Genomic DNA, 13,035 nt, shown 5'->3' with positions numbered 1-13,035 from the left:
CATTACCCCCTTCTCTAACCTACCTCTAAGATGATAGGTTGAACCACTGCTTTCTCCATTGGCCTTTCTTCTAATCTCCTCATTGAGAATAGAGCCCCTAACACCATCAAAGGTTAAAGCAAGGTTGTTGCTTAGTGAAACAAACAAAGACTCCGAGATACTAGGCAAAGTTATCAACAAGAAAATAGCCTTAGTTTATCATGGAAGGGTTGCAAACCAAAGTCTTGCAACTGGCTCAAAATCCTTGTGAAAGCACTCAAATGCTCAGATGCTGGCTTAGACTCATCCAATTCCATGCTCACAAGCTTGCGCATGAGATGCACTTGATTCACAAGAGTTATGTTTTCATAAGTGTCCATTAACTTTTCCATATGGCATAAGCCGTGTCAAGACGCTTAATGTCTGTAAGTACATCATTAGACAACCATTTTAATGTATGCAATGGCCTTCTTGTTGAGTCTAGCCCAATCCTCATCTGTCATAGCTGTAGGCTTGGTTTCCAAGAGAGCATCATTACAGTCCTTCAGAAACAAAATACCTTGCATCCTGTCCTTCCGTAGATCAAAGCAAATGTCATCAAACCTCTTGATTTCAAGAAGGGATTTAGTGTCATTGTTGCCAGAAGCATTAGTGGCCATTAGTCAGCAAAGTGCCAAGTACCAATGCTGTATTTTATGACTGTAAATATTAGGCTGAATATTCAACCAATATCAGCCCAAAATTTCAGGAAATAAGAGCAGGTTTGATCCAAATACATGTATAAAAGTAGAAAGGATGACTTTCATCGATATAATTGAGATTTCAGCATACATTTCATGCATACACCACTGCAAGGTGACTCCTACTTAAGCAATATCACCAAAAATACATTTGCAACAATCCCAGATCTGCAAATTATTACTAAGACTGCTGCACCATGAATATTCTGCAATACATCAATTCAATAGGAGTTACCTAACATGTGTACTGCATACATATGTGCCCTAAAACACTTCTAATACAAAAAAAACACCAAAATTATCTGCAATTTTTTCAAAATCTCACAAATGGAAGATAATAAACTCGAATCTCATTGCTTGCAGCACCAAGATCACTTCAGCATTGTCCCCAATGTGCATTTCACACATCAATTTTGCCAAAATTCACAAATTTCAGCAAAAGCCCCAAAATTTCACTAACCAATTTGCCCCAATTGCATTAGTACATGTTCCCGAGAGCATAAACATGCAAATTTAGCAAAATTTTGCAAAAGCCCCAAATTTCTTGGGTCTGAATGTGCACCAATGTCAGTATATTCGGCTCAGGTGAGCAAAATTTCATTGATACATGAAAAGCCCCAAAATTTTCAAGGCCAATGTGCACAATTTCTGCAATTTCTGGGTCCAATGTCATTGTTATGCATCAATAGCATCAAATCTGGGAAAAGCCCCAAATTTTTGGGCTCAAGTCTGCACAAAACTGAGAACTGTGCTTAGATTCATGAACTAGGGCTTAGGAGGATGTGCCACGTTATCAAAAAATGTCTAATGTGCTGTCCCTTGGTCTCTGTCAGCCGTCGAATGCTGCCGTCTGCCCATGCCTGCTGGAAACGTGACGAGAAACCAGTGCCTTGGTCAATGCAGTCTGCCTCCTGCACAGGCCTGCTGAAAACATGATGAGCAACCAGCCGATGACCTGTGCTTGCCTGGTTTAATGGAGGCTTGCTGTGACTGACTGCTGAGCTGTTGCCTGGCGACACACTCCACACACCTGCTGCCATGTTGGCCTAGAGAAGCTGCACTTGATTAAAACAAATACCTGCTGCCCCTCGATTGGTTGGAAGAATTGAGGACTTGACTCCGTGCGGGCACTCTGAACTCACTTGCGTTGTCCTCGGGAAGCACACACACTGTTGCCGTGGCTATGATACCAGTTTGTTGGGATGAGTGCGCAATGGAATGCAAGTCGGAAATGGAGTAGGAGCAGTGTTGAGAGTGAGAGTGAGAGAGTCCCAAGATGAGTGTACCACCAAGTCACGGTACACAAAGAAATAAAATTTATTAATATGTTAGGGTACAGATAAGGGTGTGTTCACACCCGTATAAGTTTATATACACGGAGATTAAGGGACTTACTCCCAAAGGGACTTTACATCCAACATGTACGAGCACGACTAAAACACAATAGCTGAGACAAAAATGCAAAACAAAGAAGAAAGAACTTTGGTGAAACTAAATGAATGCTGTAAATGAATGAATGCCTGTATAGAATGGTGGAATTTAGAGCTGTCCAACAGCCAACGGCTCTTGCGGGAGTGGGCCGAGGGGGATGTCAAAGTGTGACGTCCACTGGTGACAGATTCTGAGTGTTGTAACCACTAGTCCAAGCAGAGAGGAGTGGGTATGCAGCAAAAAATCCAACACATATCCATTCTAGGATGTTACTATCACACTGTGTAACATTTCCTCTGTGCCTATTTATGGCTCACTTACTGCCAGGTTGGCCAGATTAGGGTTTTGCTACTTATTTTAGCAGGTCAGCCAGTTCAGCTGTTCCTCCCTATATATAGCTGCCCCATTTCCAGTGTCTTCCTACCCATTGCCAGATTTCAGAAAACTTGGACACCTCCATTCTCCTCATCTCAACTTGCCATTTCAGTTGTCCTCTGCCACATTTGGGCCCCCCTCACTGACAGACCAGCAGCACGCAGGGGCTGCCTTTACTATCCTTGTCTTCAGTGTTTTTTCCCAAGTTCAGTGCAGGTTTGTTCCTTCTTTCTCTATGTTCATTTTGTCTCTCTCTCTTCCCTTCTCTCTTTGTGTTTGTGATCTACTTCCATTGTGACTGGCACTTTTTTCCTGTACACGCTTCTTTTCTGTGTGCAACATTTTTCACAAAGTGTAAGCCTCAAGGCAGTGTTCTATAGGAGGCTGTTTTACTTTTCAAAAAAACAAAGTCTAGGTCAGCTTTTTCATGGTACACTGGTATGGTAAAGCACAGTAGAAAACAAAACAACACAATTTTACATCTCCTATATGACGTAAAATTCATAGGACAACCTGATCCATGCATGGCCTAGACCAACCATTTGGTGTATGTTATAGGAAATAAAAGATAGCACAGAGAACCCCTCTTGTAGCTTTGAATGCTACCGAAAGAGAACATAGGGACAATCCTTCTTGTAGCTTTGAGCTCTACCCAACATGAAGAATGAGCTGACGAACTGCCATCAAAACCTATTGCGAGACTGAACTTTACCTAACTTCTGAAACACAAACCCAAAATGCAGCTCAAAGTACTAAACCCCAAAAAGACATACATTCTCATGTGCAATGACACAGATTTTGGAAACCGGTTTCCTTGCATAGAGAGCAAATTGATACAAGGCTATCACAGAGAAGCTTGAACAAGGTATTTAAGTGCTTGTTCTAGCATTACATCAAAGCTTCAAAGCTAGAGGTACAGGCAGAGTATAAGCACAAGAAGATAAAACAAGAGAACAAGCTCAAGGCAAGATGACGAATTCGATTATTGATGATGCTTCTGTAGTTCTACAAGATTACCTTGATACCTGCACCTAAGCTTCATAAAATCTTGTGCTTTGCTTTCATCTGAATGCTTGCTTTGATACTTTCATGGCTGCAAATACATGTGGGTTGCTTTCTTGACCCATCTCCACACAACCTGGTCCTTGTGCATGCATGCTTGGTGTCCATGTGCCTTGCTTTGAAGTTTGCACATTAGTGTCTCTGCCCATGTGTGCACAATTGTCCTGGGCAACTAGTGGCAGTCTTTTGCTTCAGTGTTTTGTCAGTTTGCTCTATAAGATGTCATGCACAATGCATGGATTTTCAAAGCTTAGTTGAGATTGACTTGGAGTTGTTATCTCATTTTTCTCCAAGCATTATCATTCTCCAATTATTGTATATCAACTATTTGTTAAACTCTATACTATGCAAGGTTAATGCCCAGTTTGTAGAGGGATATGTGGTTAAAGGCATCACTATTAACATGACTGCTGGTTCTATGAAGAATGACATGTTGCTAACAGGTCGTTTTGTTATGGCAGCTGATGCCTTAGTTTCAAGTGGACTAGCAGATATTGGTTACAACTATGTAAACATTGGTAATGATTTTACATATCATGCGGTGAGCTCGTGATTTGTGCAAATTTACATAAGATTTGGTTATCTTTCTGATTTCTTTCCAGATGATTGCTGGGCATCACATCGAAACTTGAAGGTTGTTCATATTTCCCTCTCCACATGCTGACTACTAGGGGTTTCCTTTCAACATCTTGTTTGTATGAATCAGGTGTTGTTATGTGCATTTTGATGCAAATTTTAAACTCAAGAAATAGATTAATGGGAAGTTGTGAAATATGACTATCGAATTAAGGAAAGACCAATTTATAATCACTTGTACTTTTGGTCAAGCAAGCATTCATGGCATAGTCTTTTTATCATCAGGGAACTTTGGTTGTGGATCCAACTACCTTCCCATCTGGAATCACAGCTCTTGCTGACTATGTCCATTCCAAAGGATTAAAGCTTGGCATTTATGCAGATGCTGGGTAAGGTGCTTATACTGAATGCAAAGTCTATCTGCAGTTGTGTTTATTTGTGTTATACCAGATGTATGTCTTCCCTCCTTTTCAGGCAAAGTGTTTTTGTGCTTCCTCAAGTTGATTTTGCAGTTTGTGCTTACTAGTCATGTATCACATATACCTCTTCTTTTCTTTTCACACAATGTTTTTGTTCTCCTCCAGGCTGTTGACCTGTGAAAGGCGTCCAGGTTCTCTATTTCATGAATTCCACGATGCTGCAACCTTTGCATCTTGGGTGAGTTAAAAATTTTCCATAATTTCAATCTCCTCCTTTTCACCCTATATAATTTCACTTGTCTCAGCATGGGCACTAATGACATGATCTTATTTGGAGCACATATGTATTAGTTGTGCATGCATGTACGTGTGCGGCAAAGTTAGACATACAAAGCGATTTTTGTGCAAGCAGCTATATCATTTGTAAGTAAGTGTAACAGTTTTATGCTATTGAAGGAGTTTTTTGATGTTTCACAGGGCATTGACTATCTGAAATATGACAACTGCTTCAACCTTGGGATTAAACCTGAGAAACGGTACGTGCACCACCTTAATCTTTTATCTTGTATATACTTTAGAATATCAAAGGCGCATGCATATCCTGGTACCAGTCTTTTGTTTGGAGGATAAGGCCACTAGAGAAAATGATATTGTGTCTATATTGAGCTTAATACCCATTGATTAATTAGTAAATGAAGTTATTTAGGTTGCCAATGCCTATGACCTGATGCAAGGATATTACAAAGAATCCATGACTAGGCGAGTCTTGTGCTTGGAGAATTCAATGGCTGGACAAAGAATGAGTAGATCCTACTTTTGATTTTGATGACCTCACTAGGCAGGTAGACATAGGGAAGATGTAGGCGTAATGGGTTTCACCCCATGAAGAAATCATCATACTTTTTCAGGCTCACCTTTTGAACTGTGTACTACACATGTACCCGTTATTCAAAATGGTTGCTTTGCTAGCCATCTTTCAAAGGGCTTACTCTCTTCAATGTGAGCAGGCTTAAATCCAAGGGACTACTTGTTGGGTTCTATAGTTCTGATTCCTATAATATACCTGCTTCCACCGTGCCCTCCTCATTCTTGGAGACAACTGCACTCCACCATCATCCATACACACATGACATGAAGGATTTTGTCATTTCAAGATTTGATGAGTTTTGCTTGGTTTTGTGTCATTCTACTTGGATGAAGTATTTGCTACATTATGGACTTATGGAATAAACATCCCTTAGGTGCAAGACACTATGTGTCCAAAACCACACAACCCAAAAGGGGTAAGAAAGGGAAGAATTGATCTTCCTACTCATAGAGTCATATATTACAGTAGTAATCGTGATGTAACAAGGGAAAGGATGTCCAGCAGTGTATATACGCTGCACAAGCAGCCTGCATGCAATCTGGCACACCGGTGTGCTCCATAGCACAGAATACAGTCAATCTGGCCGATCCTGTGGCTAGCTGCTAGTCTGATTTGTTCATCCCACTATCCAGCACGTCATTGACTTGTCCCTGGCTTAGTCTTGGTTGATGATTAGATTGATATCGGCAGCACTGTGAGGATACACTAGGGTTTGCAGAGAAGATCTACACTGAACTCAGACAAGAACACAAATGTAGAAGAAGAGAATGAAGAATGAATGCTTGCTGTAATGAATGAATGATGGATGAAGGAAAGAGATGCAACTTAGCATGCTTAAGGAGTGGAGGCTGTCCAACAGCCACTGTCTCGCATGGGAGTGGGCTGAGTGTCGGAGAATGTTGCCCTCCGTGATGGATCTCTAGTGCAACAAAACCACCAATATTGATGGCAAAGGATGCCAAGAGCTGAATAGAAGTGTTGAGAACACCAAAATTCACTAGCCCTCAGTAGATGGAGAGTTTGGGACTGAGAACAACAGCACAATGATCACCAGCAGGGGGACGGCTGATTAACCAAAAAACCTGTTTTATCTTGACAAATGCAAAACATAAAAAAAGCATGAAATTTTTTGTTTCTTTTGCAAAATGGGTCACGAAATGTCTTTTTTTTTCTGTGAAACAGGGTTTTTTTTTTCAAGGTTTCTTAAGAAAGAGAACTTTGGGGCTATTTTTCTTTTTCAGCTCCCCTTTTTCTGTACCCTTCTTGTGCACACCATACACCTCCTCATGCATCTTCTCTTGTTCTTCCATTGCTTCCTGCTCCACCTCTTCCTCCTCCATCTCCAGTTCATTTCTTCCTCTTCCTTCTCCTCCTCACTCTCCTCCTCCTCCTCCTCCTCCACCACCACCTATTCCACACATCCTCCTTCACCTCCTCTGCTTTGGGCCTCCATGTCCTTGAGTGTCAAATGCCTCCCCTCAAGGATTCCTCACAAGGATTACACTCATGAACATTAGTTTTCACTTTTACTTTGCATTATGTATTATCCATATGTTGTAGTCTACAAGTTGTGATTTATAAATCATGAATGCTAATTTCTAAATGAGTAGGTGAATGCATGTTTTTGTTTTAAGCTTGATACTTTTGACTCTAGGATCTAGGTGGAATAAAAGTTTTCATTTAATGGATCTATTGATTTATTATAATTGTTTATGTATAGTAATTATAATTATAATAAATCATGTTTTTTGAAGCCTCGAACTTGGAGGTAGCCAACAAAACGAAATGTGAAATGAAACCTGGAAATGCCGAAACAGGAACAAGATAAAAGGTTTTTGGGGACTATGGTGTGGTAGTTGATAGGATAGGTGAGAACTCAAAGGAGGTGCAAGGAGCTGTTTGAGTGGGGCAGCAGTCTGCAGATGATGGAGAGACGATTCATTATGAGCTGAACGATTAGGGGTGAAAAGTGAACATTGAGTCGCTTTCTATAGAACATTTTGAGTGGGTGATCCTAATGAAATGTCTTTGTGTGTTAGGTAAAATGCAACATTGTATTTGTAATTGATTTAAGAGCCAAACCACATGATAGTTTAAAAAAGAATTTTAGATAGCTCAAAACCCCCTCGTAGGCTCAACGAGGTGACTGAAGAGAGTGAAAAGGAGCTCTGACCTCGACCCAAAAAGTCCCATTCCAAAGAGACCAAGGCATCGAGCCAAGGGTGTCACTCTAGATTGCTGAAGGGCCTACAAAGATCATCGAGGAAGAGGACACCCTAGTGAAATCAAGACACGACCAAGAGTGTTACGATGGATTGTCTAGGGGCCTACAATGATTGCAAAGGCAATGAATATTTGTATTATATAAAAGTGAGACCTGAAGTACAAGACCACAATTAAGGATACTAATGTGGAAGTAGATGAGGGCAATTGGCACATGTGGTGTGGTACACAATCCATGGGTTTTCATTGAGGGTTGCCTACAATCTTAGGTTTTCATCCATTTCAAATGAGCAACATATATATACAATGTGAATGCAATGGGTAATGCAATAGGGGCATGCTCATGTAACAAGGTGCCACTTGGATAGTACTCTGATACGGGAAATTTTCACTTATGCAAACACCATTTTACAATGGCAATGCAGTATAAGGGCAGATACAATAGGGAAGGGATGTTACCAGCCAAAACTTAAATGTGCCAAGTAGAATAGGAACCCCCTCTCAAACCATGGATGTGATTCCAAAGGAGGAGGAGCTGGACTCGACTATGGTGCCTAGAACCTAATGAAAAATAGAAGCACCTTGGTTTTTCCTCCGAGAAAGGAAAATTTTATTAATAACACTTTGGAGAAAAACTTGAGGCAAAATACAAAGTACAAGGAACTCTATAAAAAGTTACCGAGCACATTACAAGTATTGTTACACTTACTGTGTTCGTCCATAGTTCTAGTGTGAATGCTCCCTTATCCATGGGCCCTTTCTAGTTGGAAAAGGGTTTTTCCTCTTGTGAACACCCATCAGTGGTGTGGTATTCTAGTACCTCAAGGATTGTACTTTCATTATCATTTTCACATAGAAGATGTGACCTTTCAACACACTATTCTCTCTTGCTGTTCACTTGTTCAATGTGAGTGTGTGGGTGTTGTTGAATCCTAAGGTAATAGTGGTATGAGAGCCATACCTCTTTTGTGCCGCCACCACTATTGCCTTAGGCGCCATTGAGACTTGAACTTGGTTGCTTTCCTCCTCATTGGCTCTTGTTGCAACATCGCGTGTTCGAGCCTAGACAATTTCTCTTGTCCATCACCTAACCTGCGTGTATAGCGCCACATCCATAGCATTGCTTGCATTCAAAGTCACGCTTAATGTACATGTTGTTGCTCCACAATTTCTACCTACTTGTTGTTGCTCGACATCTTCTGCCACATTGCTGGTGCAGTCAAAATGTGCTTGATAGTTCGTTGTTGCTTGCTCCATCACATGTGTGCCATGTTGCTCAATCCTGTCCTGTCGTGGACAACCTGCGCATTGATAGCTGCCAGCCCAGAACTATGTGTGTGGACTTGCCAGACCACACATTTGTTTTGCCGCGGCAGCTTGGACACATTCTTGATAGCTGGGACACATTCTTCACACCTGTCGTTTGAGCTGTGCGTGTTTGTTCTTGCCACATCATGTCAACTTCGACATAGCTAGATAGGTTCAGACCTAGCATTTGACATCGATCCGTTGTTAATAATCAATCTTTGAGTTGCACATGCCCCTATTCCCACAATGACTCCATCTAAGCACAAATTGGGATAAAATTGGGGGATTTGGCTGAATCACATCTAGCAGGCGAAGATCTGTCTCTCAATTTGGGGATTTCAGTTAATTCTATGGATTTTTTCATTGAATTTGAGAAATTTGACTTTGGTGTTCTGAAAATTTTGGGGTTTTTCACTTTTGAGCCACAATTTGACCAAATTGCATCATTAAAATTTGGGGCTTTTGTGAAATTTCCCCAAATTTATCGATGTTGCAGCCCAATTCATCATTTTGCACAATATTTAGGGACGTTGAAAGAAATTTCCCTTTGATTTTCTACATTTAGCGCCTGCCTTGACATTCAGGCCATAAAATTGTAAGTTCTCTAGTCTTCCTTTGCTTTATGTTTGTGATGTCACAAATACCAGAAATTTGCAGCAAGCAATGGTAGGCCAATATGATTTGCTAAGCATGTTTGGGGATTCCAATAATTGGATGGCATAGGTCATCTCATGCAGGCATACATGATGAAGCATGTTTTGGTTGCCATTGGCCAAGAAGCTTGGGGGTTATGTATGTGGTTCAGAGGTTAGGCTTGCAATTCATTCAGTTCATCCACTGCACGAGTGGATCTTCCACTCCTGCTTGTCTTGCACCTCACACTCTTGATCAATTGAGATGGGATGGGTGTGATGCCGAGGCACATGTTTTGGTTTCACTCTCGTGGAAAAGATAGGTTATCCCACATATTTGGTCATGCACAATGGCCAACAATGCTTGGGATAAATTTGTTTCGTTGTATTAGGTTTGCAATGAGGCTCGTGTAGCCTATTTATGCAAACAACTTGAGATGGAGCATATGACAGGGGGTAATTTGGTGGATGCCTACATTGCACGTGTAAAGGACATAATGGAGCACATTGCAAATATTGATGAGATGATTCTTGATGCTTCTTTTGTTTCTACAGTTTTGGCTGGCCTACTTGACACTTATTAGAGTTTTTGCTACTACACTTTGCTTACTTGCAAAAGAATATGCTGATACACATATTTGATGCATTGGTGTCATTATTATTGCAAGAAGAGCAATCATGGGTGAATCACTCTAACATAAGTACGGAAAATCAAGCATTTGCAGCCAGCCATAGGAAACAAATCAAGGCAATAGCATGTGCAACGGGTGTAATAAATGGTTGGCCACTCTTGCTCAACCAAGTGACTAGCACGAATACAATTGGCTGCATTGTTGGACTACATTTTGAGTCCCCACTTCAAGAATGGCGCTCTTAAGAATTTCAAGATATACTCTCCGGACTTATACTCACTAGTATTAATTGATCGCAAGAATGTTGAACCGGACATGCATGAAACCATTACACTGATAATGGGTCAATGATGTGTATCAGACCATCCATCACAAACAATGCTGTAGCCATATCTTTTCCATTTCTCTCTAAGATCAAGCAAATCTATTTGCACACATTTGACCTCATCATTCAATTCTTTAGTGTGCAAATGACGGTATGAAGAGGCCTTGTAGCTTGGGCCAGCATTTCCAATTGCCTTGTGTGACATAGGTAAATCAAACATCCAATAACTTGCTAATATAAAGTAGTAACAAAGGTTTTACTACCATCATCAAAATTGAATCTGGAACGAGGCTCCAAAGGAGTCGACATGGGTGTGCAATCCTCAAACTGAAAGTGCTGAAAAAGTTATCCAATATACTTGGATTGTGTCATAATGATGCTCCCCTCAATGGTAGCAAGTTGGATACCCAAATGATAGTGCAGTAGACCAAGATTTGCCATGGAAAATGTTTGCTGTAAATCAGCCTTAAATGTTGCAATTTGACGAGCATTGGTCCCAGTGACAAGCATGCCCCATTAACATAAAGCACAAGAATAATAAAATCGGATCCTTGATGTTGAATGTGAAGAGTAGCCTCGGTAGGGCTATTCTAAAATCCAAGATGTAATAGATGAGAATGTACGCAGGCGTACCAAGCTTGTGGAGCTTGCTTTAATCCATACAAAGCCTTCTTGAGAGGACACACTTTGTGCTTAAAGCCTTTAATTGCCAATCTTGGAGTTTGAGACATATACCTCTTCAGTGAGATATCCTTGGAGAAATTTGGTCTTGATGTCCAGTTGATGCACCTCCCAATCAAAGTGGGCAGCAAGGGTAACAATACTTGTGATGGTAGTGATGCGAGAGGTAGGGGCAAAAGGCTCCTCAAAGTCGATTCCTTGTTGTTGGGCATAACCCTTGGCAACAAGGTGGGCTGCAAGTCACATAGCTCCCAAGTGTCATTTTGATGGATGGAATCAATCTTTGCCTTCATTGCTTTCACCCAATGGTCATATGAAAAAGCATCTTTATAACTTAGAGGTTCTTCATTACATGCTATAGCCACCAATGCACATGCAAGAAGATTACCTTGTTCCTTACGAGTGGAGGCTCGTGTGTGGGCAACCAAAGGAAGAGGCTGCTTGCTATCTTGAAAAGGGAATCTTTTAGGCTGCTGAATTTCAGCCCTTGTATGCTTCAATTGCTCAAGAATAGCGGGTTGCTGTTTGGTCAAGGTATCATGATGCAGTTGTGGCTGTAAGTCAGGCTGAATAGATTGCTGTATTGTGTTTGTAGATGTGAAAATAAAGGCTGAGAAGAAGGATCAGCCATGGAACCGTTATAAAAAAGCGGTAGTAGGCTGTCAAAGATGTCTAAAGCATCAATATAGGCTATTTTTGCTAGTGTAGCAAGGGGTGAGAAGCATTTTCAGCAAAGATAACATCTTTGCCGACAATAGCCTTGCTTATTGAGGGTTGATAAAGACGATAGATACCCTTTACTTTCAGCACTATATCCAATAAATATGTAGTGGACGACCTTATCATCTAGCTTATGCCTTTTTTGAGTAGGGACATGAGCATATGCCAATGATTGGAAAATCCTCATATGAGAGAGAGAAGGCTTGGAAGCAATCCATGCGTCATAAAGAGTGATGGTGCATAAAGCTCTTGTGGGACACTTCTTTAAAACATAAGTGGCACATAGAATAACATCAAACTAGAAAGAATTAGGCAAATTCTTACTCTTCAATATGCGTCTTGCCATCTCCATGAGTGGCCTGTTCTTCCATTCCACTACTTCATTTTGTTGTGGGGGTTAAGGAACAGTGCATTGATGATGAATACCTCAGGATGCAAGATACTCTGAAAATTATTTAGAAAGATATTCGTCCCACTTGTCGGTGCGAAGGGTCTGAATGTGAAAGCCACTTTGGTTTTCCACCATGGTAATAAAAGTCTTGAAGCAAGAGAACACTTCAGACTTAGATTTCCACCCATATACCCTGGTAAAGTAGGATTTGTCATCAATGAATGTGACAAAATATAGAAATCCACCAATGGATTCGGTCCACATAGGATCACAAACATCATTGTGTAGGAGATGTAAAATAGATGGTGAATGAACATGAGAATCCTTAGAAAAGGAGAATCGATGCATCTTACCCAGCAAACAACCTTCACAAATGTGATTTGATGGCAAGAGAATTTTTGGAAGATCTCGGACCATATCGTCTGACTGGAGCTTCATCAATGCTCGATAGTTAATGTGACGAAGCCTTTGATGCCATAAATGTGTATCATGAACATATTCCTTTCTTAATAAGGCATTGTTACTAGGTTTTTCAGCAAGCTGTTGATCATAAGTATCAAGACGATAGAGATCTTTAGTGAGGGTGCTTGTCAAGACAATGGAAGAAGAAACTTGTCATCATATACCATACATTGAGGGCGATAAAAAATGATGCGAAACCTTGAAGTTCAAT

General features: G+C 40.7%; 1 protein-coding gene across 5 annotated transcripts in view; it reads left to right on the top strand.

Annotated features, from left to right (window-relative positions):
• LOC148034489 (alpha-galactosidase 3-like) overlaps window positions 1-13,035 on the top strand; it is a 78,767-nt gene that overhangs the window by 56,309 nt on the left and 9,423 nt on the right. For 4 of the 5 annotated variants that reach the window (XM_087679430.1, XM_087679431.1, XM_087679429.1 and 1 more), the window contains 5 exons: window positions 4,049-4,105; window positions 4,190-4,221; window positions 4,449-4,552; window positions 4,748-4,820; window positions 5,060-5,118. In XM_087679430.1, coding sequence (XP_087535556.1) covers window positions 4,049-4,105; window positions 4,190-4,221; window positions 4,449-4,552; window positions 4,748-4,820; window positions 5,060-5,118 — 325 coding nt within the window. Of the gene's footprint in view, window positions 1-4,048; window positions 4,106-4,189; window positions 4,294-4,448; window positions 4,553-4,747; window positions 4,821-5,059; window positions 5,119-13,035 lie in introns of those variants that run through there. The other variant, XM_087679433.1, reaches the window with a different exon arrangement.

Source organism: Lygodium microphyllum, chromosome 6 (assembly GCF_053477565.2).
Source record: "Lygodium microphyllum isolate KBCC chromosome 6, Lygodium_microphyllum_v1.1.10, whole genome shotgun sequence".
NCBI classification, from domain to species: domain Eukaryota; kingdom Viridiplantae; phylum Streptophyta; class Polypodiopsida; order Schizaeales; family Lygodiaceae; genus Lygodium; species Lygodium microphyllum.
Note: the sequence above shows the minus strand (reverse complement) of the source record. Positions and strands in the feature narration are given on the sequence as shown.